General features: G+C 34.7%; 4 protein-coding genes across 6 annotated transcripts in view; 3 read left to right on the forward strand and 1 right to left on the reverse strand.

Moving 5' to 3' along the window:
• Fife (regulating synaptic membrane exocytosis protein fife) overlaps positions 1-3,736 on the forward strand; it is an 89,745-nt gene extending 86,009 nt beyond the window's left edge. For 2 of the 3 annotated variants that reach the window (XM_066404150.1, XM_066404149.1), the window contains 5 exons: positions 751-929; positions 980-1,139; positions 2,587-2,825; positions 2,877-3,059; positions 3,109-3,736. In XM_066404150.1, the coding sequence (XP_066260247.1) occupies positions 751-929; positions 980-1,139; positions 2,587-2,825; positions 2,877-3,059; positions 3,109-3,270 (923 nt within the window). In that variant the 3' untranslated portion in view covers positions 3,271-3,736. Of the gene's footprint in view, positions 1-750; positions 930-979; positions 1,140-1,349; positions 1,374-2,586; positions 2,826-2,876; positions 3,060-3,108 lie in introns of those variants that run through there. The other variant, XM_066404151.1, reaches the window with a different exon arrangement.
• Positions 3,737-6,956: 3,220 nt separating this feature from the next.
• Clp (Cleavage and polyadenylation specificity factor subunit 4) lies at positions 6,957-8,830 on the reverse strand. The gene is made up of 4 exons (XM_066404180.1): positions 8,641-8,830; positions 7,934-8,068; positions 7,575-7,761; positions 6,957-7,520 (listed from the first exon to the last, which is right to left on the reverse strand). The coding sequence occupies exons 1-4, from the start codon at positions 8,741-8,743 to the stop codon at positions 7,052-7,054; spliced, it is 894 nt and encodes a 297-aa protein (XP_066260277.1). The 5' UTR covers positions 8,744-8,830; the 3' UTR covers positions 6,957-7,051.
• Positions 8,831-9,199: 369 nt separating this feature from the next.
• On the forward strand, positions 9,200-18,188 carry Zdhhc8 (zinc finger DHHC-type containing 8). The gene is made up of 12 exons (XM_066404161.1): positions 9,200-9,481; positions 11,069-11,187; positions 11,238-11,395; positions 12,459-12,631; positions 12,713-12,907; positions 12,957-13,101; positions 13,324-13,633; positions 13,759-13,846; positions 15,220-15,533; positions 15,587-15,809; positions 15,864-16,022; positions 16,077-18,188. The coding sequence occupies exons 1-11, from the start codon at positions 9,390-9,392 to the stop codon at positions 15,994-15,996; spliced, it is 1,950 nt and encodes a 649-aa protein (XP_066260258.1). The 5' UTR covers positions 9,200-9,389; the 3' UTR covers positions 15,997-16,022; positions 16,077-18,188.
• Positions 18,189-20,888: 2,700 nt separating this feature from the next.
• Positions 20,889-22,464, forward strand: LOC136418217 (integrator complex subunit 15). The gene is made up of 5 exons (XM_066404206.1): positions 20,889-21,120; positions 21,180-21,512; positions 21,564-21,778; positions 21,835-21,931; positions 21,981-22,464. The coding sequence occupies exons 1-5, from the start codon at positions 21,030-21,032 to the stop codon at positions 22,382-22,384; spliced, it is 1,140 nt and encodes a 379-aa protein (XP_066260303.1). The 5' UTR covers positions 20,889-21,029; the 3' UTR covers positions 22,385-22,464.
• The last annotated feature ends 141 nt before the right edge of the window (positions 22,465-22,605 follow it).

Below are 22,605 nucleotides of genomic sequence, written 5' to 3' on the forward strand. Positions count from 1 at the left end.
TATTCACATTGAGCTTGATAACTGGCAATAACGATAAAAGTTTCGGCGGAAAAGTGCACGGAACAAGTTTTTATAAGGGTGATTAAAAAGTTTACCATCAGGTAGTAATGGGGCGTTTAAATTTTAAATCTAATAAAAGGGGAAGCTTCCGATTTGGCTTTTAGCGAGCCGTATTTTTAGTGCCATTTGGAAACAATAGCAAGTAAAATAATTTCGAGACAAGAGTTCGGCCGATTGTCCTGGAAATCGGGTCAACATAGTTTCACTTCAGCCGTTGAAGTGCCATGGGCTAAGCACTAAGCAGCTAATTCGTTTGGTATTTAAGTGCACTATTATAAGCTTCAAAGTCCCGTGTCGCTTTGATAAATCGTAAAGGCCCTTTGTCTTCCAATTAAGTGCTCGCAAACTAAGTATTTTTCTTCCCGGTGAAATAGATTTCCCCCTTCAGCTTTTCCCTTTATACAGATCCTTGACAAATTATTTGTACCTGTATTATTAATATCCCTATTTCCTCAGTAGCGACGTGGCGTCGTCGCCCGTTTTAATTTAAACTTAAGATTCGTTTCTGGATTTCTGAAAGAAAAAAAGTTATTATTGCCCTCGTTTTGCCTGGGGGTAAGAGTCGCGGAGATCGTTTAACGCAATTAAAAACTCTCTTAAATTCAGAAAAAGCTTTTTTTTTAACTTTGGTCCAATGAATATTAACGTCCCAGTAGTTATTATCGAACTTAACGTGCAAAAAATTTCCAGGTGAATGTGCGAGCTTATTGCATCCAGACCACGCATGGGGGTCTCGCAGGGGTTCCTCGCAATCTGAACAATTGGAAGTCGAAGTCTATCAGCTAGGGAAAGATTTCTCCAGGTCTTTGCCGGGTTCTAGAAGGTCATCGTTTCAAAGCGCTCAAGAACAGGCCGCAGAGCAGGCAAAAGTGAGCCAAAATATTATCAAATGGCAAAATATTAAATTTTTCCCCAAAAGGAGCAAGTGGCAGTGCCACCGCCAGCTTCGTATAGTCGAGAACGCAGGCGCAGCAGTTGCACAAGAATGTTAAGAGATCCAGAAGAGATATTGAAATCCCTTAAAGCGGTCAAAGGGGAGTTGGGGCGCACCATGAGCCTCACAGCCGATAAAAGAAGACGTAAGTAACTAAAGTTCTATTTCTGTTCGGAATAAATTATTGAAGTGCCGATGGTTAGTTTGTCGATTGCACAGTTTTCTCTATTTCGAACTTAACAGGAACTTTATGCTGCTACTAAACTTGCCAACACTTCAATAAATCGCTCTACTTAACTCTCTTCCAAAGCATTGGTGTAAGTAACTTTCATCCCCATATATCTATCATTTCTAGCGGATCTATAGTCGCAATGTGTCGGTAAGAGCTTATTGCGTCCAAGCTCTATATGGCTTGCCAGCTTTCTTTTTTCCAGCATGAAGACCTGACTGTCTAGAGATAGTCATAAAACATTTATTTTTCGTTTAATTTGTCTTTTTGTTGCCTCATAAAATTGGCTTAAAAGGAGTATTAATCGGGTTTATTGTAGATGTTAGAAAACTCGCTTCTCTAGTCGGCGTATAGATAGGTATACCTGCTGAAAAAACCCAATTTTTATTAGGTTGTTTAATGAAATGAATTTGTATAAACTAGCAGTAGATACCTGTGTTACTTTAAAAGAAAATGGAGGCGCTAGCTTAAGACCTTTCTCATGCATCCATGGTCCGCCGATATAATAATCAGAAATTACTATTTGTAAGAAACTGTAATTTATCTGCAAAATTTTCGGATGCAAGTAAACATTCAAGGAGGAAATCAGTAGAGGTACTCGACACTGTAAGTAAACCGTCCGGTACTGAAGAGGAGGCCTTGAGAAAAACTTAATATAAATTCAATACGTCGGGCACTTTTCAATAAGAAGTTTCATTGTCCTTCACCTGCAAATTTTATACATCTGAATTAATATTATTTTAAACCTTCCCATCGATCGATATCGCCGGATGAAGGATGCATAAGACAGAAGCTTAAATCCTTTGTCCCATGCATCTGTTATCCGACGATGTAATTATCCAACATTACTATAATGCTTACAATAAACATAAACTGTGAATAACTGTGAAATTATCCAAAGAAATTATACTAGAAATCCTGAATAAAACAACAAAAACAATGAGCATTTTAATTTTTTTATATTAATATCATTATTTTCCTTTCAAAAATATAAGTCTTATTAAGAAAACCACAGTACACCAATAATCTTTCGACTTAAAATAGACTAAAGTATGCTGAATCATTAAAGAAAATTCCCTAGTGGCGTAGCAGCTTGCGGATCCGAGGTGTAAATTTTCCGCTGCTTATAGGAATCCCAGTTTTCCCTATAGACCTGGGAAATGAATAGTTTGCAGAGCGCATGGTACAACGTCTCAGAATCCTATTTTTCTGAGCAGCTTTTAAATTATAAAATTCGGACAGTGCTTTTAATAAGAACGTTATGTATAACATTTTAACCATCAAATACCAACATTGTGAATTTTTTTTGTTAATTGAGATGAGTTTCACTCGAACTATGACAAATTACTATTTCTCATAAAAGGATCGAGTACGGCCTCAACTCGCCACGACAACCGCAAAAACAGCATAATGATGGAAAACAAGGAAAAAATGGTGGAAAACAAGGAAAAAGAGGCAAGCCCTGCGAGCAGCCCCGAAAGATCCTCGCCTCCAAGACTAGGGCCTGGTCAAATTAAACCCAGAGGATTCAAACTGTCCAGTACCAAACCTGTCGAGATTAAACTGGGCCTGCTGATGACCAAAGGGCAACTTGAAGTCGATGTATGACTTAAAACTTTATAATTAAAATATATTAATAATAACTGGACGCAGGTGCTCAGTGCAAGACACATCCCCTCCAAAGACTCCCCACCAGACACATACGTTAAATGTTACTTGCGCGATGGTGAACGATGGCTGCAGAAGAAGAAAACCAGGGTAAGCAGGCATTCCTGTGATCCCCTCTTTAGACAGACCTTAAAGTATCAAGCCTGCGACATATTGGGGCGTAGTTTGGTAAGTCTGTGCCACTTTAAGGTGAGCAATCCGATGATGATCTATATAGGTGGTCATGCTGTGGGAGCGTCTAAGCGGGTTCGAGCACAATCAAGGCATCGGAGGAGCTGAAATTGGCTTGGATTCATTGACGTTAACACATCTGAATCTCGGGTGGTACCCGCTGTTCCCGATTCACTCCCTAGGGAGCGATTCCAACGATTCGCCTTGACCTGCAGGCGGGGACTCTGGGGATGAATCACCTGTAGACTGAACGCTTTTAGTATTGGCTTACATTGTGCCACAAGTAAAGATTTCTATAAGAGTTTGATAAATTTGCTGGCGAATTTAACAATATCGGTGCCCTATATTTGAAAATATTATTGGGTAGTCTTGGAATTCTTGCGAGGACCAAAGACATTTTGTACTGGGTCCCTTGACGGCGGCCCTTTTATAAAATTGATGAATAATATGGAAAATATGTCTTTAATGTGTAAAGTAAGATTACAGTAAAAAAGCACCAGTGGTAAGTTTAAGAAATATACCACAAGTAGTGTAGTGAATCCACCTTACATACCTTTTCATAATTTATTTAAAGTAACTCAATATGAATTGATTTCTAAAAAGAAACTGACTTCACATATCGTTTTTAAAACATACGAACAGTGAACCCTAATGGATGAACCCTATTGGTGAAGTTCCCCAATTATCAAAAGTAAATCCCACTTAAGATTTAACTTTCAAATTGTTGTTGGGTAGGAATCTCTCAGGAGAGAATCTGCTCTGTAATTGAGTTACAAAAAAGCTATAAGAGGTATGATTTGGATGATATGTGACTGTTTTCTCTGCTAAGACACATACGACATTGGACTTTGCTGGGACTTCAAAAGCGTCCTTAAGGGACAACATAAAACTCTCAAAGCTGATACTTAATGTCATTGTAGAGAAACCAGGCTTGTTTTACCTAAAATATTAAAGAAGTCCGACCTCTTCCTCATTCCCTACCACAAAAGAGCTGGAACTTTAGTAATTCATGCAAATCCACATCTACTTATAAATCCCTCTTTTTTTTAATACGTATCTCTACTCCTTTCTTTATTTCATATGATTTTTATAGTTATCCCTGTTCTTTTTACACAACTGAATTATATTTATAATAAAATCTCTAACGTCACCAATACAACAAAGCTTGTCTAACAAAAACACAGAATTCAATTAGAGGTTTTAGAAAAAATATAGGTTGTGCTATTCTCAAAGAACACTTTACTGTAAGGGTTTAACACCAAAACTTAGGTCTAGAAAATATTAAATTTACCTGTGTAATTTTTAAATAATGGAACGGAAAAGCTGAACGCTTGTATCCAGAAACAATTGTTAAGATCGAATTTTCGTGTTTATCTCTGTCTATATCTACGTAACTACCTGAACTCAAAAAATAACTAAATATTACGGTCTTGGAGAACAATCCGGAATATTTCATACTATAATCAATCATGTGAAGGAATATTTATATAAAAACAACTAGAAATTGACTATTTATTTTTAACTATATGTAGGTGTATCTGTAATTATAGGTAGACATTCAGACCTCCAGTTACAGGCCTAAAAATGCTTCAGCAAATGAAATCCCAAATTATTTCTGAAAATCGCTCTCTCTGAAATGATCTCTCATTAAATGGCAACATCGCGACTGTCGTTTATTGAAATGTTATCAGGGACATATGTAGGTAGCATATAAGTGGGACAAGGACGGCCAAAATGAATCACTTCCATTCTACGCGTACGGTGTTGCCAAACTTTGACAAATTTCTTCTTCATTTCTCTAAATTACTCCCATAAGGAGTTTTCTGTGTTTTCTGAAAATGTTCATAATTTTATAGTAGCAAACTTCGCAGCTGTTTCGCATCACGTAGCATAAATTTGAACATAAATATAACTGCAATTGCTGCACTACAAACTTGTAAAAAATGTACCGGGAGGTTCAAAACAGTCCCTGGTACATAGATGTAACTAGCGTCATTTCTAAAACAATGTACATTTTCATATGGCCTAATGACTATAAATGACAATCTTTTACGAATAGTTATTTCTACTCTTTCCAAGTGTTGGCTGTTAGCCGAGGGATGCCAAAAAATGTATTAGAACGTAGGCTTTGGAGGTGATGTTTGGCATCATACTTAAGCATTAGTTTAGGCGTACTTGTATCAACACATGAGAAGTATATAATCAGTGTCGACATATCCACAATACATGTTTAGCTAGTGACAATCTTGTCATGTGATGTACAGGTTTTGTAAATAATCACAATTTCATGTATTATTATCAGAGAGAACTGCTAATTGCTCCAGGGTGTTGCTGATTATTTCATTATTAACGAAAACATGTATTTTTGCAATAGAGAAAATGTATTAGTTTTTTTGACCAAGGAATGTCCATTAATTTAATAATTGAACTTTCGGCATTGCCCAAATTGATACCTGAGTTTCATGTCAACACCTAATTAAAAACTCTTATTAAATACACTTCAAATCAATTTTCTTCAGCAAATCAATGGGGGTTTCATGGTCATTACTTCCAGCAATCTCCTTGAAGTATTGCAAAACATTAATAATAAGTTAAAATTTAATTATCAAAACAATTAAGCGCAACAATGAATTAATCCCTAAAGTACATTTCCCAAAAGTAGAAAATCTTCTATCCCAATATGTTACTTCCAAATATGATCTTTCCACGGTTATTTTAACGAAATAACTGAGGCCCGGAGGAAATAAAACAATCAAGAGAAAACTAAATAAAATGTGACTAGTTGTGCCATGATGTTAGAATTAAGTATCTACAACATATAACCCTGCAAAAGCATAACACTTAGATGTACACCTAAAGGGTATTTTCCACATAGAAAGTCTTTCGTGGATAAAAAGGCAGAAGTCACTAGTTTCAAATATTTTTCTAAAAGCAAAAATGTTAGCAATTGTGAGTTTTGCCTACTTAGCGCTCCATATCTGAAATAAGTATAGATCTACGTTAAATTTAAAGATATATAAGTGTGTTAAACCGAATTATTTTTGTTATATTACCGAGATAAATAAATAATATAAATGTGTTGTTCATATTAGCCGTAAGAAATGGATCAGTAATTTAGAAATAAAACGTTTTATTTGCGAGGTATCATTTTATTTGAATGCAGGCGTTTCTGTACTCATATAATATACAGAACGGTTCAGACTTTAGTACAAAAAATTTTGGGGTTTATTTTAGAGGTCAAAATAAGACTTTTCTTCCTATAAACGTGAATCCACAAATGTTTAACTTTCGATATACAGGGTTTTAAAGTATTATCATTATTAAAATTCATAATAGACTGTGACTACGTAATTTGACAATCATACGCGTTTTCTGTCGAATTTATTGAAATCTAAGACTGTTAGGAACGATGCAGGTAAAAACAGATTATTACAAAAAAACAAAATAAAAAAAAAATATTTAAACAAGAATTTTTTTAAAATCATTAAAATTAATAACCTTAGAAAACATACTAACTTTCAGCTAATGTAAATTGTTAACAAATTCGACAGAAAACGTGTAAGGATGTCAAACTACGCGTTCGTAACCTACTAACAATTTGATAACAAAAGTTTAACACCCTGTATATCGAAAACTAAGCATTTGTGGATCCACGATTACAAGGAAAAAATTATTTTGACTTTAAAAATACGCCTCTAAATTCTTTGTACTAAACTTTGAATTGCCCTGTATTACACCTTACCGCCTTCTAATAAAATGGAATATCAAAGTGGATGATAATGTATAGACGCGTCTGGTGCAACTCTTCTTGAAGAGTTGAGGATACCCTTAAAAGACACTTAAACTTACCTAAAACTACATTAAAATTTAGGAAAAATCAATAAAAGTATCATGTATCATTAATTCCGAGTTTATTCACATTTCGTTCCTTCATTCATTCAATATTACAAAGAATTTTAAACTTCAAATTAATCTTATTAATCTAATCATTATGAAGGGTTCTGTTCCGGGTCTTTTTCTTTCTGCGTCTGCTGCATCGCCTTCTGCGCAGCAAGTTGCTCATTTTTGAGTTGATTAGCTTTTTGAGACAAGAACGCCAAATGCCCCTTAGGGCATTTGTTGGCATAATGTCCCTTAGAACCGCACTTATAACACGTAACATCTTCCAGCTTCTTCAATTGGGGTCTTTGCCCGAAAATCTCTTTTTTCCCATCGTCTGCGTTCAACATCGCTTGCATCTCTTTATGTCTATGGTGCTCCGACATTTTATTGCAATGAAGGGCTTTGTGTCCGTGCTCCCCACAAAAGTGGCAAATGATAACAGGAGGTTTGTTTTTATCTTGTTGTTTTTGGTCTGGAGGAGCAGGTAGTTCGAATCGTGGGTGCATGTATTTGCATTTAATGCCTTCAGGACAAAAACCTGCGAGGAAGTTGGTACAGAGCACTCTTCGAACATGTCTGTAAGTATTATGTTTTAATAGGGGTTTGTAAGGTGAATGCTGCTTAGTCTACCTATGCCTGCAGTGTGGGCCGTGTCTACAGAATCCTCTATCATACCAAGGGCAATCCTTAATTTTACTTTCAGGGTCAATGTGCAAAAAAGGGCACTCTTTGTTGTGACATGCATTAAATCTCGAATAAAAATAGCACTCAGGCATTTTTGTCATGTCATATTCATGCAAAAATTCACATTGGTCTCCTGTGAAAAGCAAACATCTAATTTTTGTACATTATAATAATCCTTGTAAAAAATCAAATAATAAAATTAACTCATTTTTTTAGCAATAAAATGTTAACAATAGCAAGAATTGATTCGTTTAGTGATTTATTGAATGTCCTCAATAATTTTTACCAACATTACTATGATTTACCTTTCTTGCAAAGCCCTCGAAGCCAATGTTTACAGACAATAGTTCTATCACCTTTAACATGTCTGAAGGGACAATTGGCGCCATTAGCACAGCCGTTTTTTGAGGAGTGAAACTGACATACTGCAGCAGTGGATTCTGTAATGGTTAACTTATGTTTTGAGAACTATAATAATATTAATAATAATCTATATTAAAGTGGAAACCAGAAGATATTAACACAGAATTGAAAAATGTATACAACTCTTTCAGCTTGAATAAAAGCAGTACAATTTGATTTTAATTTCATACTAATTGAATTGGTTAGCAAAGAATATTCAGGAAGGTCTCAACTTTAGCAATTTAAGTAAAGTCATAATGCTCTATTGCAGTGCAGTTGTTAAGTTTTACAGGTTCTAATGGTAAAATTGGAGTTGCTATAGGTGGACCATAAATGGTAACGACTTTTGTTAAATTAACAATAAATTCTTTAACTGTCATATGGGGCTTACCCATTGGTATATTTTAGATTGGAAGAATTCCATATAGAAAAGTAATATTTTAATATATAATGTCAGGGACTGATTTCATAAAAAATTTGAAGATATTTTTCATTGGATGAATGAAACTTTAAATGAAACTAGTACTTCCTAAATAACATTTCAATTCCTTGCCTCATATTACATAATTAATAGCTGGTTTAAATAAATAAATGACTGTACTGTACTTACTATCCATTCCAGAAAAGGGAAGTGGTAGGGCCCCATACTGTTCATCTAGGGCTACTTCTATGTCAAATTTAAAGTGCTCCACATTAGCTATTAGGTACTCCATCACCGTATACGATGTGTACGATGTATATGATACTAAATATAGAGTTGAAACTAACGGTATTACTGAGAAATAGGAAAAACGTTCGGGAAAAAGATTTAAATCTCAAGAGAATAATTGTTTTGTGTTTATGTTTATTTCTAGCAAAATTAAGGTTAGATTAGATTGACAGCAATCATCTGATTGATACTTGACAAGGTCAAAATGTTTAAAACTACAAATCTGATCTGGCTCAGAACTAAAAATATTTTACCTTAATTTTGTTTCTGTATTCTGTGTTCCAAGAGTAGTGCTTACTATAAGAATTATTACAACCTTATATAAAAGAGAAAATCAAAAAAGAAAGATTAAAAGTATCAACAATATACCATGTCTACATTTTTTACTTCTTTCCACTACAACAAATCGAATGACTATTGATACCTGACAATGCAATGACGTTTTCGGACAATGCACATGCGCGCACGTCAAAGTCACAGAAGTCACAGTTCATCGTCCATCGGACCCGGACTTCGGGAACGGGAAGAATTTTACAATTTGCAACTGTCGTGAATGGTGTTTTCCTCCCATCTGAGCCATGTTGACCCACTCGATACCAAATTACCGACTTTTAATGAAACTTTGAGACCGTTGCTCCAAATCGGGCATCATGTCCAAGTGCGACGCTAAAACCAGATACATTCCGGCCACATTTGCATGGACGTTGCTCATTGTAGCCACCACTTTGTTCTTTTACTACCCGTGAGTTATTTTTGACTGCTGTTTACGTTTTGTGCACCGAAATGTTGATGTTTGCCACTCGCTATTTAGACCGGTGGTTTTGGCTACAAATACAGTGCCAAAACACGCCAAAGAACCATTAAATACCATTAGTTTATTTATAAGATTGTTGACCTAATGGTGTCATAACAAGGTGTTTCCCTAAACTCTAATTTGGTTTCAAATTTCGTTGATGTCCTAATTTTGTTTTATATGTTTAGTCTTTTGGGTCAACAGTCCTTGTGTTACAAAATTTTGTAAAATTTCTTCTAAATATGGTTCCTATATCAATTAGTTGAATATTAGTAGATTTCTAAACATTTATTCATTATTTAGGGTTCTGTTAGTAGTTCCATTCATATATGTTAATTTTTCTTTTCATAAACTTTCAAAAATAAGTAATTTGTAAAGAAGTTTACTGTAAGTACAAAACTATGAGTACTTAAGCCAGCTGTTTAGTTCCTACTTACTTGAAGTAAAAGTGGGAGGAGAAATCATTTACAACCGAGATGAGATTCTTCAAGGTTTAATCTCAATTTAATGACATATTGACTAATAAGATTGGTAATGATACTTAATTTTGCTAAACACCTTTTGAGATGTCTATTTGATATTACCATGTGTTTAGTTTATACATATTTAGTTTAATATTTTTAGATAAAAGTATAAAATGTATTAAGACAAGTATTTCTTATTAAAATGGTATCTAAATCTAGTCTCATCATCAATTGATTTAAAGTTCCTAAGCATGTAGGTACCAAGAATCTTCCTTTATATTCCAACACTTCGACTTGTAGTTTATTGTTCTAAGTCAAAATAAAAATCTAGTTTTTGATCGTGTTAAAAACCATGATTTTATGAGTATATGCAATTATTTGAACACACACCTACTCAATATAAAATTAATATGATTTGCTGATAATTAAATATTTCTAAGGATAAGTGAAAATTTGATGACAGAAATCTCATCAGGACTAAATTACTGTCAATGTGTACAAGTCAAAACTCTACAAAAATTTCACAAATATGTAGCATGTAGTTCATAAAAATTCTCTTTTTTGAGTATAATTAATGCCTTAATTATTCTAGATAATTTTAGATCAATATACATTCATGTAATCTGAATTAGAAAAAAGCAGGAGTGCATATGGCCCTCAAATTAATTAATAATTTTCAATGTACTTGTTATATTGAATGTAATTGTTATGCTACGTCACTTAAATAACTATGACTTATAATGTTGTTTACATACTAACATCCTAATAGATAAGAATCATGAACCTTGACCAGATTATAGTATTAACATTATGTAAAATAAAGTACTTTCTGAGGTTCCTAGGTATTAAAATCTATTTATGCACAGAAAAATTGATATATTTCCATAACTTAACACCATTAACATAGATTAACAGTAATTAATTAGTTACAAACTTAAATTTACTCTTTATGATGGTTCACCTTAGATAATTGTAAAAAACTACCTATATTGCCTTTAGGTGATAAAATTTGGCTCCACTAGCTTAATCAATATACATTTAAACTAATAATTCATCTCACTCTACCTTTTAGGGCACAATACTATCTTCCCACCTATCCGTGGATTCCAGCATGCCAAGCAGTATTAACATTCTTCGTTTTGGCCAATTTCACATTAGCCACTTTCATGGATCCAGGGATCATTCCCCCAGGTAACTTTCTAACTCCTTATAGAAGACTTTTTAATAGTGAGATGTTTTAGCCCCTCCTGACGAAGACAGAGATGATGACTTCCGGGCGCCACTGTACAAAAATGCGGATATCAATGGAATCACTGTACGAATGAAATGGTGTGTCACCTGCAAATTTTACAGGCCGCCCAGATGTTCCCATTGTAGTGTGTGTAACCATTGTATAGAGGTGAGGCATTATCTATATTCTTTCCCCATATCTTTATGATGATATAGAATTGATAAAGAATAAGCTAGAGCGTTCAACTAGAGTTCTTGTTTTGAGGTCCATTTCCTTTATTTTTGTCAAAAATAGATCTGGCTGTTTTTAAGCGCTTCCCTAATTGCCCAGAACAGTTATAAATAATGTAGTCTTGAAATAAAACCAAAGCCGTTGTTATGTTCAAATTAACGTAAAATACAGACGTCCAGTGTTCTATAAATAATCCCAATGTGAAGAGGACAATATTTCACAGAACTACTGGAAAATTAGGACACTTATGAAATATGTTTAAAGCGTTATTTTCGGGATGAAATAAGACAAACTCCTGATGTTACAAACACTTTAGAGCATTACTCGACTGCACTTAATTACCTTTTTCTAATCTATCCGCGGATTATAAATAACAGTTCGCCCTAAACGTGTTAGTATTTCTTAGCGATTGTCTAATTTAATTATTTAACTGTCATACTACGTTAATTCTTCTTATCTGCACAAAGACGCTACTCATAATGTCTTACGGCGTTTGTGTTTTTACTTGCATTACCGTGAATTGTTGATTAGAGATGAATAGAGGTAATAATTCTGGTAATAATTTATGTGAGTTGTTAGCATTTACGATTGCTGAAAAGTTGTTGAAGTTCAGAATTAAATGTTTGTGGCACTTTGAGGATTATGGAAAAAGACGCTTTTGGGTTTTTGACCAGGATGTAAATAGTTGCAAATAACTTTTAAAAATCCTACAAATTAACATAGAAATTTATAAGATGGTAGAAATCTATATGATTTTGGGTTTTCTGATAATTCTATTACCATAAGAGCTCCTCTACAAGAGTTTGCCAAATTCGATACTACAACTCGGAAACCATTAGATATACAAAATCCGTTAAATATAGGCAAAATGGTGACTATACAAAAGAAGCGTTTTGTTTTTGATCATTTCCATACATAATAACGACCCTGTACATTCGATGGGTCACCTTCAATTTGTACCACCAAATGTAGATATTTCAGATTGCTTGGCCTTTTGCAGACCTTCGACCACCACTGTCCGTGGGTGAACAACTGCATCGGGAGGCGCAACTATAGGTTCTTCTTTTTCTTCCTGATAACACTTAGCATACATATGATTAGCATATTCGGCTTAAGTCTTGTATTCGTCCTCCAGCATCGTCAGAATCTCACCACTACAGAATGTATTATAGCGTATCCTTTTTTTTCTTGGTCAACTCATTCTACTTCAAAACCATCACAGAAGCTTTTATTCCTTAACTTAACAAATTACAGTATGGTATTGATAATCATAGTAGCTCTTCTGGCGATTCCTATTTTTGGACTGACGGGGTTCCACATGGTCCTGGTGGCTCGGGGTAGGACCACCAACGAACAGGTAACCGGCAAGTTTAAGGGCGGTTACAATCCGTTTTCCAGAGGCTGCTTGAGCAACTGTTGTTATACTCACTTCGGGCCTCAGTTTCCTAGGTAAGAGAGAAGTTTTTGGGTTTGGAACAGTGATCATGTTCCCTTTCAGTTTAATTAAACCTTACAAGTACAACAGCAAGAGAAAACACTGCCCTCACGGGCCTATTGCAACCATCACGAACGAGAGTCAGGTGAAGACATACATGGATAACAGCAATGGTGTGAGGAATATTAATTCTCATGCATATAATAAGGTGGGTCTTTGTTAATAATATGTACAATATTATAGTTGGTGACGTTTTACTTTTCTTTGGGGGTTATATATGGACCAATTAATTTCACATATATACTGGATAATTTTAAGTGAACAAAACGATATTCCATTTTTTATTATACTATTTTTTGAGAAGTAAAATTGTAATAAAACTTATGAATCCTCTAGACTCAAACGAATCACCTCAAATAAATTGTTGCAGATGTCTCCCGGCCGGGACGCAATGGATTTGGACATGGAACCGTCGGCGTCGCAGTCCCAGGACTGCGAACCAACTCCTCCTTTACAACGTCACGGATCCAAAAGCAATTTCTTCTTGCCTCCAAGCTCCATGAATGCGCCCATGAGCGTTCAGTACTCCTCGATGGGCAACCCCATGATAGGCCAGAACGGGGATGAATCGCCTGGACGTCCGCCCATTTTGCGGCCTGCAGGACATTATCCAAGAGGTAGTCCGCATCCCAGGCCCAGAGTAATGGAGAGTGGGCGAGGTGGAACTCCTGATAATTTAGGTTAGGTTTGACTGATTTATTCCAAGGTTTCTTCGCCTTGGAATTCATAACCTTTTTTAAACCCGATTTCAACTAATGTTGAGCTTTATTATCACCGAAGTTGATCGATATTTTATTTTGTTTAGGTCCTCAAAGGGCGTCGCCGACGATGCAACAAAGAATCAAAGCCCTGGGGGTGCCCACTCCCTTGGCAATGTCTAGTCCTGTGAGAAGGTAAGGGTTGGTAATTAAGTGATATTTTAATTAATTTATTTTTTGTTTTTACGTCATTTTATAGATATATTGTGTGATATATACATTTTATAGCTAGTTTTACGGTTTCTTTTTTCATTTTATAGGGCTTTATTTTGTGCCGATTTAAATTTTTTTGGACGAAATAGGTTCCAGGGTTAAGGTAATAATATCATTTATTTAAGAGTTTTGACAAAGCTTTTTCAATACTATTTTAGATATCGGTTATTCTCGTACTTATCATTTGACCATCTTTCTGTAAGAAACGCAGTACTTAAATATAACCAAGAAGTTTTTATTTCAAAAATTTGGCATAAATCCATGGCATGTTGATCAGAACGTTTAAATCCTCTTTATTTTTTTTCAATATTTTCAAAGTTACAAATATTGATTATTAGATAATTGATCTGATTCAGCATATTTAGTTTATGGTCAATTACCATTCTCATATCAAAGGTCAATAGTTGGGGAATATAAAAACATAGATTTAAGTTTAAATAGGACACTTAAAAATATCTCAGTAGGGTACTTTTATAGACAATTCCTCTTGTACATAATATTTAGGGCACTTGTATATATTAGATCAAACACTAAAGCGATATTTTTTTTGTATAGGTTATCTTATAGCAATAAAAGGCACTATTTTTGAGCATTTTATTTTTCTTGTTTTCCTTATTTTTGCATGGGATAAATGCATGTTATAATCGTAGTACTAACATTGATCTATAAACGTTAGTTGTTCCTAACAACGTGTCTTTAGAACTTTTGGTAATTGGGAAACACATTTTTATTATAATTTTTAGTGTTTTGGTGGAAAAGTCACGGTAGTTTTGTGCAATTTCGAGTGATAAACACATTAATTCTTTTCTGCAGGTAAGTATCGACTTTTTGCTGTCACCTAAATGTACATTATTTACAATATTACTGAAAGGTTCTAAAGACCCTTATCATTTGTAGATAAATCTAAGTTGGGTAGGAAAAGCACCAGGCACAATTTCTGATTGTCATTGTTAAGGGTCAAAACTGTCCATTATTGTCATGTCAACGGGCTGGCTCATCATCAGACCTCCGCATCACCAACAACATCCATCTCATTGTGTCACTCGCACTTCATCACCTCTCTCTCACTCTCTGTCCTTTTACAGGTGGACCTGACCGACTGCCTGCCCGCTTGTTTCCGAACCGCCCATCCCCCCTCCTCCTCCGCCCGCTAGAACAATTTTAAAGCGTTCGAAAAGTTTCTCTAACCAATCGTCTACCGTCTACCCATCATATCTCGTGCAAACTACTAAAAAACATTTTAAAACGTTAAACATTTTCGAACGCATTCCTGTAGTGGCTTGTGCATTTCGCAGATCCAATCCGAGTACACCGACACAGCCGCGCCGGCCCGACTTTATAGGCGTGGTCTACGCACCCAACCAATCGGGAGGCTCTTATTACGAGTTCCAGCCCCCGGAGACGGGACCAGGCATGCGCGGAGTTCAACCTCCTAGTCATATGCAGTATGGGGGCAGTCCACAGAGACGGTTCATGTCTGAGGGCGAATTAGTGAGGCAAGAGCAACAGCTCAGCTACCCCCGATCGAACAACACCGTGGACAACATAAGGGAATTGGCGAATTCGCCTCAGAGAGGAGTTTATATGTGGAAGGACACTTCTCCTTCTGGTAGGTAATTGTAGAGTATCATTAGTTTGAGAGTCCAGTTTCTTTTGGGTTAGGTTATCCTAGTCAAGCGCAGCAGCCAGACTTCTATCGGTCCAATCCGACTAGTCCTACGCAGCAACAAATGTATGCCCCTCCTCCCACTACGCGGACTTATCACCCTGCTATGAGGGGAGGAGTTCCAGTTTACCCGCCCCCCAGCCCTCAAATTCATAGGAAAATAGCAGTTAATGCGCCCGCGGTAGCGGACAATAGGCGCAGGCCGATGTCCTTTGTCAGGTTGGACATTAACTTTTCTGCTTATTTCGAGATACAGGATTTTTCGATTTTTAGAGCATTAGAAATGTCTGACAACGTGGAGATGTCTTCACAAACCTCTCAGTGCTCTACGCACCCGATGGCGCAGCGACCGCCCACTCCGGACCGCACGAGCGTTTATGATATGAACTACGAGATTTCAGTATAGGGTTGGAGAGGGCACTCTTGTCGCAGGTAAAATTATGTGAAGCGAAGATAAAAATGGTGTTTAAGTGTTTTGTGTTTTAGGGATAACTGAGTGCCCTAATGCGAATAATTTCTCTGTATCAGAGACACAACTTTGGTGATTGGCTCGGGGAGAAATCGTTAAAGGGAAATCATAAGCAACTCTGTTCAGTGTTTTAAATTTTTTTAGTTTGGGAGCTCGTAGCGTTGCTCAATTATTTTATAGCGGCTTATGGGACCAGAGTTTTCGACTACTTGAGACGTGATTTGATAGTGTCTACGTTTCAGTTTCCCCACCCTTTTATAGATTGCCATATTTTAATGCTTTCAGTTATCTGCTCAAGTTACTAGGGACAGAGTTGCTAATGTAAAGTAAACATTCCGTTTACTAATTATATCGTACCCAATATAACGTAGGGACCCAGTCCCTTAGGTGTTCCCTTTATCTTTGATAGAATGCAGAGCGGAACCAGTAGCCAATAGCAGGGAAAAAGAAACGATGGTTGCTACTTTATTGTTTAATAAGCGTATTGTTTTCTATAGACTCAGTTGTTGACCAAATGATCTATTTGCATGACGGTTCAAAATAACCCTGTTAAGTTTTTAATTTTATTGTTATTATTGCTATAAGAGGAAACTGATTTTTGCTCATGCCGTGGTATTGGTCTATGTGCAGAAGAGAGTATTTTTTAATTATTGTTTTTATACTTATTTACTTTATTTTCATGGTTACTTTGGCCCGTCAGTGAATTTCTTTATTACTGAAAGGATTCGTTTGATGCAGGGTTGAAGATTTAAGTACTTTCAGTTTTTGAATATTTGAGGAAAACCTTTTTAACAGTGGATTTGTTGTTGAAATAATAGAAGTGGGTTATTATTTCAAAAATTACATTTCTATAAGCAGAATTAATATACCATAAACTGAAGGAGCAGTGAAATTTAATGTAAACGTGGCCTGGTGCCGTCCAGCTTATTCGCTCTGGTTCAAGTTATTTGATGAGACATCATTTGATTTAATTGAAATTTGTTTTTCGCTTCAACCTGGACGTTCACGTTTCCCTCTTGCAGTTATCCATGTCAAGCATATCTATTTCCGTTGTTATTGTTGTGTATTTTTAATAATTTGTTGTTCAGTATGAATATACGATATTCTTAAATAATAGGTAGCGGCGTGAGATCAAAATACTGATAATTAATAATCAGTTTATTTTCTGTACTGTATATACTGTAAAAGTGTATTAAAAATCTGTGAAATTTGGAACGCTAGAGACGAAATATTTATTAACCAAACATCTCTAGTCAATCTGAGATATTTCTTTTTAAAACCAAGTCTCTAGTGCCCAAGGTACATGGTTAAACTTTTATTTGCACAGTGTTTTTTTTAATAATTTATGGTAGTAACCATGTACTCGAGATAAGTGTATTTTATAGATATTTGTGTAGTTTCACTCATTAGATAGGAAAAAATCTGAATAAGTGAAAGATCGGCAAATTCATAGGAGCTTTAAAAAAAAGATCTTCCAAGTCGAAGTCTCGAACGAGTGCCAAATATAAATATGTTTTAGACCCGACGTTTTCAACGTGCAGCTACAATGTACTTCCACTGCAGACATCCAAGTTTTTGCCGTTGTTTCTGGAAAAATCTAACTTAAGAATGATTTTCTTTCACGTTATTAAAGAGGTAGAGATTCAAGATAAATGAATTTTTGCAAGACTGTTCTAGATCGATGTAAATATATTAATCGTGTCCTCTGTAAAGAATGATTTAGCGTAGTTCGAATAGAAATTTTTTGAAGATTTATTGTAACAAAGACTTGAACATATGAACGTTATATTTTATTACAAAAGTCGCGTTTAGTATGTCCCTCAAACAGATTAGTTGGTTGTTTTAGTAGACGAAACCTTTTTTTCTCAAATACATGTTAACGATAGACTTATTTGGGAGGGATGTCTATACGGAACTTTAATACAGGGTAACAAATAAACCAGCACTGATTTTATAGTAAAAAACCCCCTGCTCTATACTAAAACACACCCTGTACGAAAAATTTTTATCCGTGAGAAAAATGGTAATTCTGTCACATAATTATTTTGTCCTTATTTCTTGTACTTATAGATATTTGTATAAAATAGTTTTTGTTATAAATCCTTATAAATAAAAAAGGAAAATTATAATTATTTGATTCATTTGTATAGATAGATTAGAAGGAACAACTTCTGTTACATATCAGACACCTGGTAATATGTCGTTATAATTTATTATTGCAAAAATACATAATTAGGGAGTAAAGAACTACATAAAGGGCTAATAAAAAATAATATAAATATAGAATAAATAAGGGAATAAGTAACTTGAAAAAAAAGAGGTGGAAATTAGTGCCTTCGTGCTCTCAAACTGTTTTTGTAACTCCGACACCTTCTAACCAACTCCAGCTTACGGTATCTCATGCAGTGCCATTGTGGTACCTGAAGCATGGCAGTGAGCACCTAAAACCCATAAAAAAGAGTTTGAGCAGTTTTCAGAGCAAAAAAAAATAGAGATGATATTCAAGTTCAAAAAGTTCAAGGGGTTAGTTTCCAATATACTTAACAAACGATTGCAAAACTATCCGAGAACACCTTTAAAAGTTACAAAAAGGTTTATACCACTGAATGTGAATAATATTTTATTATGCAGCCTAATTGAATTAACTTGTTTTTTAATTAGTCTAAATTGAGTTTAATCTTATTAGCACGAATTATAATTAAAGTTTTGTATGTACCATGCAATAATCAGATATCTATTCTCTAATAGACATTCACTAGTAATCTCTATATCAACATTTACCTTCTAAAAAACCTAACAGATAATTTAGTAGAAAACAATACATTCTTACCGGATCAACATCCGCTACTGGCAAAGTATGAACAAACACGCACATCAGCAAACACAAGAATAACACATAAGTCTTGAACAGCTTCATATTCCGGCAAATGATCAATTTTCTTCGTAGCAAATCACTTGCTTCTCTGAAATGAGCCTAAAACGCACTAGAAAGAGCTCTTATTATAGAGTTAAAGATCTGACCACCACTTAAATAACCCACACGTATCGCTGGCTCGTCAATTTTATGGTGCACTTAAGCCGGATTATTATAAATTTCTTTAATTAAATAATAATTTAAGGATGCAAATCTGACCTAGTTTTGGATCTGAGAGTATTTTTGAGTAGGTACTTTATTTTGCAGCTTATTTTCGAATTATTGTTATATGGCCCTTTTGACCCACATTCACAATTGGCTGATGTTTACGAAAGTGTTTTAGCTAATTTTCTTAACTTGGTATTTATTCTAAGTAATCTCTACTTTTAAGTGAGTCGAGTTTACCCATTGCATAATATTTCTATTCATGGATAAATATTCAAATAACCAAACAAAAATTCTGGTTAAATAGTCACCTAAGTGTCAAGAAGAATGTATTAATTAAGAGATAAAGTATAGGTATGACAAGTCCAAACTGGAAAACAGCTGTTTTTCTAGTTTGATGTGATGTGCATGATTTATATCGGCTTATTTACAACAATTTTACGTGATTAGTGTAAAAAGGAAGTGTTAATAAATTTATTAAGTGTTTAACACTGATGAATTCCTGAAAAAAGTTAAATAGACTCTCTCGTAATATAATTAACTTCAGATAGATTAAATCCACGAACCATTTCTGAAGTAAGCAGTCGAGTTAGATCATGGGTTCCAGGAGTCTTTATGAATTAAGCTAAGTTAAAATTTGTCTAACTTTTTCGCAGCATATTCGGCAAATGAAAAAGATGTAGTTTTATTGGCAGGATGTTGTAGGTTTACAAAAAAGAAATTATTTTAATTACAGTAGGTAGGGGTTGGGCAAATCCTACTCTCTTTCACTCGCAAATTTTAAACAGCTCAGCTTGTAGTTCTATAATTGATAAAACAAAAAAAGCTTTTATTGTCGGAAACCACAGAAAATGGAGTATAATATCATGTTGTTATTAAACCGCGAAAATTTTAATTAAATCGCACTAAATATTTTTTAAAAAATAGTAAAAAACCCATTTTTGTTCCAAATTTCAACACTATGTATTTTGGAATTTAAATGATTCCAGACATACGTTTATAAGAACTTTTTTTAAATTTAGATCCAAGGAATATCTCCTAAAATTTTTGCCATATACAGAGCCTTTATAAATGTTTGACCACCACGTGACCAAAAATATAGTACCTTGTTTATAAAGAGTTTTATTATTACATATTATTATTGAATATTTTGTGTGCAAACTATTTTTGGTTTCAACTTGAACTGAACAATACACTATTTTAATTTCTAAAAAAGCTTTTCCCGATAGGTAGGCGAAAATTACAAGAAGAAAATTGAAAATTGCAGCAAACATGTTAATGATAAACTGTCATATAACTTTAAATTATACGCATCAAATTTTTATACATCACCATTACAACCAACCTCAATTTTCAAAAGAGAATTAGTTAAGTTACCAAAGTTCGCAATGACAACTCAAAAAAAATAAAATTTAACCTTAAAAATCACGTGGTAGTCAAACATTTATGAAGGCTCTATATTTAGTAATCACCCTGTATAGAATAATACTAATTTTCTACATTGGTGACATGGAAATAATGTCTACAAATCAACCATAATTCTCTCTATTTTGATTTTCTTATTAGAACATATCAACTGTATCTATCTTTGTTTAAACACCTGATCTAACAAGGACTAATCAAGTTCTTCGAAGTCCTTGATTAGTCCTATCTTCACGTTTCTTTCATTGGCAAACTAACTTCAGGATTATTTAGATTTACGAATTCTATAGAAGCGTTTAACGCTTCCGTTCAAGGCAATTGTGATTATTGATATATATTCACTTGTTTATTCCTAATTGTTGTTTCCCAAGTATTATTTTATTAGATTATGTCTCTACTCCACTTTAACTAGCCTGAATTCCGTCCATTTTAATCCTTCAACTGAATATGCTTTAGGTAAAATCGAAATATGTCTGGATCTTCTTCAGAAGTAAATCTAAAGCAAACCCTAAGAAAACTTGAATACCCCCTATGCGCACAAGAAGCGTTAAAGAAAATTGGTAAGTTATCTTGGTAAGCCATTTAAACGCCAAGTTCTTATAATGTGGCTTTGACATAGGTGAGCTTCTCTGTGCAAGAGTCACTAACATCAAAAGCATGGACCTCTCCCTAGATTTAATGGCAGAATTTGTGTTCTATGAGGTGGACAGAAGAGGCAACAAGAGGGCACAAGGTTTAACCCCATTAGTAGAACTTCAACTTTTAGAAATTCTCTATGAATTTCTGAATAGCATACCCAATGAGGCTTCCAGGAATACCTTGTTCTTAAACTTGTTTAGTCCCAGCACCGTTAACAGCAGAGTAGGAATTTTGAGTAAACTAGTTTCTTTGGCTATAGGCATTCCAAGTCCTCTCATTTTGGTATCTGCTAGCACTTGGATGCAGCAATTAGGTAATTTCATTAGCATAATAATTATGTGATTTTTATTTAAATCATACATAGGAAATTCTTCTCCTGCTAGTTGTAAGTTAGCTGAGGCCCTTGTTTTTGACTATGCCCAGTTAGCTCCAAATCCAGAAGAAAGATTAATCAGCTTGCCAAATATTGCCCCAGAATTTACTTCTAATCTTTTAACAGCTGTAGCTGAAAATTACTTTGTGCATAAAAAAGAACCAATGTTTCCACCCCAGGTTTTATTAAAGAGTACTACTGATTGGGTATGTATTATTTATTTAAGGAGTGTATAGTAGATGTGAAAAAGGGGTATTTACAGGTCACTGAGAATAGTTCTCTTTGTGTAGCAGCCCAACTTAGACAACCCCATTTACCTCAAGGGGCAATTCCCATGGAAGCAACTACTCCAATAGCTGGTTAGATTGTGCTTGTGTAATATTGAGGATAATTTCCATTTAATTTTAGGGCTTTTACGTTGGTGTGTTCTAGCACCAATCTATGACCAAAACCAAGACATCTATTCAAAACTCTATCTAGCCCTTTTAAACAGTATATCAGAGATACCACAAGTTCAGCCTCCACGAGCGATCAACGTGCAGCATTTGACAGCAATTATTCATCCTCTATATTATTATTACGAAGACTTAAAACACAAGGGCCAAACCTCTGGCATAATACGCGATTTTCATTTTCAGTTAGCCCTGGACCGACTTGCACAGGCTTTGCAAATCGCATTGAGTGTTAATGCGGTTTATGGACATTTGGATGAACTATTCAATGCTTTAAGTAACTTGCATTTTAATAATCTACTTACTATCGTGGTTAATAAATATAAGCAGAGTAAAGGAGGACCGATGATTCTTGGTTAAGTTTAAGTAATAGATTAATTTGTTTGGAGGTATTCTACATTTAAAGTTCTATACAACTTTTGATTTTTTTTTAAGATATAAATGACAATTACAGCAATCGTATTAGCATTAATATTCTACTGTGTTTTTAGTTAATAAAGTAAAACTCGTCTTAATTTGAAGATCTAAACACAAATTGCATTCAGAGATCCTATTTCTTTTTTTGTCATTCGGCAACACTG

Source organism: Euwallacea similis, chromosome 33, assembly GCF_039881205.1.
Source record: "Euwallacea similis isolate ESF13 chromosome 33, ESF131.1, whole genome shotgun sequence".
NCBI lineage: Eukaryota > Metazoa > Arthropoda > Insecta > Coleoptera > Curculionidae > Euwallacea > Euwallacea similis.

Bases quoted from the DNA above. Each gene is read 5' to 3' on its own strand.
- Clp (XM_066404180.1), bottom strand. From the start codon at position 8,743: ATGGAGTACCTAATAGCTAATGTGGAGCACTTTAAATTTGACATAGAA. The intron at 8,069-8,640 runs GTAAGTACAGTA...TAACCATTACAG, and splicing joins TCCCTTTTCTGGAATGGATA to AATCCACTGCTGCAGTATGT. The intron at 7,762-7,933 runs GTAAATCATAGT...TGCTTTTCACAG, and splicing joins TCGAGGGCTTTGCAAGAAAG to GAGACCAATGTGAATTTTTG.
- Zdhhc8 (XM_066404161.1), top strand. From the start codon at position 9,390: ATGTCCAAGTGCGACGCTAAAACCAGATACATTCCGGCCACATTTGCA. The intron at 13,102-13,323 runs GTGGGTCTTTGT...AAATTGTTGCAG, and splicing joins ATTCTCATGCATATAATAAG to ATGTCTCCCGGCCGGGACGC. The intron at 13,847-15,219 runs GTAAGGGTTGGT...TGCATTTCGCAG, and splicing joins ATGTCTAGTCCTGTGAGAAG to ATCCAATCCGAGTACACCGA.
- LOC136418217 (XM_066404206.1), top strand. From the start codon at position 21,030: ATGTCTGGATCTTCTTCAGAAGTAAATCTAAAGCAAACCCTAAGAAAA. The intron at 21,121-21,179 runs GTAAGTTATCTT...GCTTTGACATAG, and splicing joins AGAAGCGTTAAAGAAAATTG to GTGAGCTTCTCTGTGCAAGA. The intron at 21,932-21,980 runs GTTAGATTGTGC...ATTTAATTTTAG, and splicing joins AGCAACTACTCCAATAGCTG to GGCTTTTACGTTGGTGTGTT.